At 48.4% G+C, this 6,148-nt stretch overlaps 1 protein-coding gene across 1 annotated transcript in view; it reads left to right on the forward strand.

The window, feature by feature from the left end:
* The window catches only part of F9 (coagulation factor IX), a 46,867-nt gene extending 42,016 nt beyond the window's left edge, over window positions 1–4,851 (forward strand). Inside the window, exons 7-8 of the mRNA XM_044682466.1 lie at window positions 2,739–2,853; window positions 4,029–4,851. Of these exons, the coding sequence (XP_044538401.1) occupies window positions 2,739–2,853; window positions 4,029–4,576 (663 nt within the window). The 3' untranslated portion in view covers window positions 4,577–4,851. The remainder of the gene's footprint in view (window positions 1–2,738; window positions 2,854–4,028) is intronic.
* Window positions 4,852–6,148: the final 1,297 nt, after the last annotated feature.

Genomic DNA, 6,148 nt, shown 5'->3' on the forward strand with positions numbered 1-6,148 from the left:
AGGGTGAGAGGGAATGAGCAGGGAGGGAGGGGGGAGAGCCAGAGAGAGAGAAACCGCATAAAGAGGGAGGGGGAAAGAGCACAACAGAGGAGAAGGAACAGTGAGAGAAGACAGAGAAATTCAACTCATCTAAAAGCGGTTCCCTAAAGAAGAAAGAGATTGCCTGGGTCAGAAGAAGTCTACCTGCAATGCTAATGATGTACGATGGTTGAAGGGAGAAAAGGTCTGGAGGAAAAGCCACTGCGGCTCTTTAGGCTGGGGTTTTGAGCAAAGAACTGCAATGACGATCTGTGAACTAGTGTCACACTCTCCTCAGCCCAGGGAAAAATGAATCCAAATTCCTTCCCAGAAATAGGCCCTTTCCTGCCTTTTGTGGGGTCCTCCAAAAGCCTGGCTCACCAGATTTCTTCTCCTAACAATGCAGGAGAGCCCACTGAACATTCTCATACTACCACAGATTTCCAGTTCCAAGGACCTTGGAAGTCAAATGTCTAAGCCCCTCATTTTATAGGTGAGGAAAGTGAGGCCCAGGGAAGGGAAGTGACTTGCCCAAGATAGCACAGGTATCAAACAGCCAAGCCGAGAATTGAACTCGGGTCCTATGGTTTTAAATCTGGGGCTCTTTCCTGGGTAGCACAGCCAACTCCCTCATTTTACAGATGAGGAATAAAAGGTCCAGAGGGGTTAAGTGACTTACCTGAGGTCTCACAGCTACAGGGCAACACGGTAGGGTTTGTAACCCAAAGCCCGGGGCTCTGAATCCAACTTAGGTCCTTTGGTTTCCTCTCAGGGCAGGTGCCATATTAACTAACCCACGGAGAGGAGCTGCCTTGAGGTCCATGGGAGGGGCTTAGGGCAGACCAAGGTAGATAAGAAAAGAATTCGTTCCAAATGCAAACTTCCAAATCGTTTCTTGAATAAAAAGGGGGCTACGAGGAGGAACAGATTCCCCTTAGGCTGGGCAAAGCTAGCCATTCACAGCTGATCTGAATAACAGCAGACCTCTGAGGCTGGCTGCCAGCTGTCAAGCAAAAGAAAAAGGTCTTTGGGGGTAGCTAAGATCCCAGATCCAGTGCCGGGGACTGGGGAAACAGCTGGAGGGAGCTCAAGCGGACCAGCCTCAGCTCCACCCTCCCAGGGGGGACCCTTGCGCAGAATAGAGGCAAGAGACGGCGACGATGCACACCCCCACGGATACCTGCTCGGCCTCCAAGGAGCCCCACCTTCCCAAGATACCTCTGATACCCCAAGAGAGGAAAGGCTTCAGTTAGAGCCGGGAGACAGTGATTCAGGGGAAAAGAGAGCCATTCTTTTCAGAGAATTAAGGGGGAACAATTTCTCGTTGGTCACTGAAAATCCTCGTTGCCTCTTTGGCTGAGCCACACCCCAAAACACCCCGGGCTATATTTTTTCATTTGACTATTAATGTTTACCTTAGCAAATCTGCTTTAGTCCAAAGAAAAACATTGACAATCCGTTTGTGTGTGCATTTAAACAAATGTTTATTACGCCCTCTAGTGGCCAGAGCCTCCCACTTCTCTCCTAAGCAGGTAGATGAGGCTTTGAAGGGCACTCGGGAAACAGACGAAATTCAGGCTAGTGGTCAGAAAAAGAGGAGAAGCAAATGGAAGACATCCAATGTTGCTATAAACTGGTGGACTCGCTCACTGGTTCCACAGCAGGGCTCTCCCGTCCCACAAGCCCTAGATCAGGGACCTTGTTTTATTTGTTTGTTTGTTTAAAGATTTTGATAAATGGATTTCAAAAACCTTGGTTTCCTTTGAGATGCCATGGATTTTCTTCTATACATTGTAGCCATCTATTTATTTGTTTATTTGCTCATTTATTTATTTTAATTAGAATATTTTGCCATGGTTCCATGATTCATGTTCTTTCCCTCCCCTCCTCTCCATCCGGTAGCCAAGGAGCCATTCCACTGGGTTTTGCATGTCCTTCTATACATTTTGGAACAGTATTCTTAAGAAGAGGTGCATAGACTTTGTTGGATTACCAGAGGGGTCCAAGACACACAAAAAAGGATCAGATCCCCTGCCTTGGAAGACTTTTCTGCTTGATTCCTGGGCCAAACTGAGGAAGGGTCTCTCTCTCTCTTTCTCTCTCTCTCTCAGAATGAGCCGACATACCCCATGGAGAATTACAGGGATGTATTGTCTCCCAGAATTCCCCTCTGCCAGACTTCAGATAACATTTATGAGATGATTCTGCTTAGTTTCATAGCATTCCAGATTAAAGGAGACTCTGGGGACCCGCCTAGATGGGAATAATTTCTGACTTTTTTCCTTCAAGGAAGAAGATGCCAGTGGCTTGTTGGGGCACCAATATGCTCAGTGTCAGATGAGGGATTTCAAGGTGTCTTTCCCAGTATCTACCTTATGATCTCCATGGAAGAAGTCAGGCACTGACAGAATCAGAACCTTTAAGGACTAAGGACCCAATAAGCCCCAAACAATTAAGGCAGCCAATCTTTTTGTTTCTTCTTCATCGGCCCTTCAAACCCAGCTTTATTTATCCCCAGCTCCTTTGCCCATCTTCTCTGGGAAACAAGGACAGAAATGGACTGATCCTGATATGGGAAACTCCCACTGCAGTCCCTAAAGAACTCACTGTATTCCCAATGGAGCCATGAAAAATTCAGTTTTATCCCTGCACTCCCTGCTCCCCCTTGTTCTGAGTCCAAAATGACACAGTGGGAAATTCTGGTGCTTTTCCTCCCACAGGTCATTTTGAATGGAAAGATTAAAGGGTTCTGTGGTGGCTCCATCGTCAATGAGAAGTGGATTGTAACTGCAGCCCACTGCATTGAACCTGGCAATGAAATTACTGTCGTCGCAGGTAAGTAAAATAGAGCTTTGGACCATTACCCATTAGATGCTGAAATTCACAGAAAGGGCTGTGAAGCACATCACATGACAGTATACGACAGGAAGCATCTCCTCTGTCCCAAAGCTGAATTCAAAAGCTCTTTCAAAGGGGAACGAACTCCACCGTCCCTCGATATATTCATGTGGAAGCTGAATGCCCTCATGTTAAGGAAACTGAGGGGCTAGACAGGCCACCGAAATCGCCTGAGGTCAGTACTTCTGTTCATCTTTATGAGCTCCAAGAACTTGATGAAAAGGAAGTGCCATCTTCAAATTAGTGTTTGGCCCGAAAAAGAGAGACTGGTCCTCCCGCCACTTGCCAATAAAGTGGAAACGTAGATTTGGAGCAGAAAACACCTGAAAAATTGTAGAGCTTGAGGGATGGAAGGCCCTTTAGAGATCACGTGGCCTCTTTCCTGGTGTTCTTCCTGCGGGAACACTTGGGTAGGATTTGAACCCTTGGAGCCCTTAACAAGGTCCATGGCACTGTGTGCTTTCTAAGAGCTAGGGGAGTTCTTTCTTTCGGAGAGAGGGTGAGGGGATGAGGGAGAATTGTTTTTAAGACCACTTGGGTAGGATTTGAACCCTTGGAGACCTTGACAAAGTCCATGGCACTGTGTGCTTTCTAGGAGCTAGGGGAGTTCTTTCTTTCGGAGAGAGGGTGAGGGTGAATTGTTTTTAAGAGAAAAGGTGATGTAAAGGAGTGCTGGGGTGATCCATAAAAAGATTACTGGTTTGAAAGCTGTCGGACCTGGGTTTGAATCCTGGATCTGCCATCTACTACCCATATATCCTTGGGAAAGTCTCAATCTCTTAAAATCCCAGATCAACATCCATAAAATAGGGGGGATTTGGATGAAACAGACCCTAAGGTCCCTTCCAGCTTTAAATCTCTGAGCCTATGTGTTGAGCGGCTTGGGTTAGAACCTTGGGTATGTCCTCTCATGAGCTAGGTGGCCTTGGAAAAGCCACATGCCTTCTCTGAGCCCCAATGTCCTCGCCTGCAAAGGGATAATAATAATCCTTGCCCCACTAGCCTCATATGGTCTTTGTGGAGAAGATGCTTTGTAAGCCTCAAGAGTCGAGCGATGTAAATGATGAGGTGAAATCATGATCGCCCACGGGTACCATGTTTTCTTCTCGCAGGCGAGCATGATACTGAGACTGAAGAAGGAACTGAGCAGACTAGACGTGTGATCCGAGCTATCCCTCACCACACCTACAATGCCACCATCAGTAAGTACAGCAATGATATAGCCCTTTTGGAGCTGGATGAACCCTTGCAGCTAAATGAGTACGTGACCCCGATCTGCATCGCAGACAAGGAGTACACCAACATCTTCCTCAAGTTTGGAAAAGGCACCGTGAGTGGCTGGGGCAAGATCTACCACAGGGGCCGCTCGGCCACTAAACTCCAGGTCCTCAATGTTCCCTTTGTGGACAGAGCCACGTGTCTGCGTTCCACCAAGGTCACCATCCTCAACAACATGTTCTGTGCTGGCTATCACCAGGGTGGCAAAGACTCTTGCCAAGGAGACAGCGGGGGGCCCCATACCACAGAAGTGGAAGGCACCAGCTTCCTCACTGGCATCATCAGCTGGGGAGAAGAATGCGCCTTGGAAAATAAGTATGGCATCTATACGAAGGTCTCCCGCTATGTCAACTGGATTAAAGAGAAAACAAAACGCACCTAAGCATACCAGCCTTGCTTCCTTTCCAGAATGTCCCTTGGTGTTTTGGATTGAGAAAAAAGACAGGAATGGCTCCGGTACTGATGAATTTCCTATCAATTGTTGGGTACGAATAACGTTATCTCACAATGCTGCTTTGGAACAGAGAGAACGGTGGGTAAAAGTCAGACTACACTAGTCTGTATATACAAGAGGGGAAACAATCACTGAATAAATATTATGCTGTGACAATGTGATCGGTCCCACAGGGCCAGCTCTTGCCCAAACAGTGAAGCAGACAAAGTTTGGCTTCCTAACCTCATCTGTCCCTAATCCCTCTTCCTTGCCATGATGCCTGTGCCTCCATAGGCTCTCTTCCCCTTTGGGTTTCCTTTGTCTTCTCGACCCAACTTCCTTTTCTTTGTAGCTTCTATCTAGATCTTCCCTTCACCCCACCAGACAACAAGACCCCGGGCCTTCTCTCCCCTCCAGCACCCCGTGACTCGAGTCCCTTCCTTCTCCACCCAACTGATGGTACCAGTTCCACTGCTTGGCCTTCCCAATTCCACTTTGTAGAAGGCAGCTCCATACTCTTAAAGGTACCTACAAGTAGCAACTCCTCTTTGAGTGCCTTCCAAAAGATCCAGATTCCTGAGAGGCAGCATGGCCTGGGAGCTTGCCAGGGTCTCTGCTTCCAAAGCCTGACCCGTTGTTCCTGAATAGATATCGTCGGCTCCCCCAGATGCTCTCTCTAGCCCCTTTCCTCCATCCCAAGGGACTGAGCCGGTGGTGAGAGAGCAGTTAGCAGCTAGCTGAGTTGCCACCCACTGATTGCTGCCTTGCCTTGGGCACATCCTGGCAGCTGTAATTTGGGTCCTGTCTCCTCGAGCAGTCCCTGCTTAGACAGAAAACTCAGGGTGAGGGGATGAGGGAAGGTGGAGAGACTGTCTCTGGGGAGTTGGGGGATGCAGCTGAAATGCATCAGTTTGGATGAGGAGAACCCAGGATGGGGGCAAACTCTGGCCAGCTGAGGCTGTCCAGCTCTCCCCCGTGCCCATCTGCTCACCCTGGGTACACTTGGTAAACCTCTTTGGGAAGGAACTTAACACTCACAAAAAATATCACGGAAGCAAGAGGGCAAAGCCTTCTCTGGGTGTGCCTGTTACCTCAGTGCCTGGGCATTCCTAAAGCCCCCTAGAAATGCTCATTGGCTGGAACTGGATGAGTTGAGGAGCCAAGCCAGAGATCCACGTGGGCTGCCCATGGGCAGGGGAAACAAGGGATGGCTGAACTGAACAGGGAGGGCTGGATTCGAATCTTAATTCAGCCCTCAACACGTTTGACCCCTCTCCTCACTATACATCTCTCTATCCAGTCTCATTATATGTGAGGTACTGTGCTAGGTGCAGGGGATGTTCGCATTCTGCTAGGGCAGGACTTCGTAATATTTGGGGGGGTCATGGACCCCTTTAGCATTCTGATGGAGACTCTGGGCTCTTCCTCAGAACAATGGTCTTCAATAGTACTTCAAGGTTGGCAGTTATTAGCTCCTCCTTACAACAATCACCCCAAGAGGGAGGTGCAATTATTATCCCC

Source organism: Gracilinanus agilis, chromosome X (assembly GCF_016433145.1).
Source record: "Gracilinanus agilis isolate LMUSP501 chromosome X, AgileGrace, whole genome shotgun sequence".
Lineage (NCBI taxonomy): Eukaryota > Metazoa > Chordata > Mammalia > Didelphimorphia > Didelphidae > Gracilinanus > Gracilinanus agilis.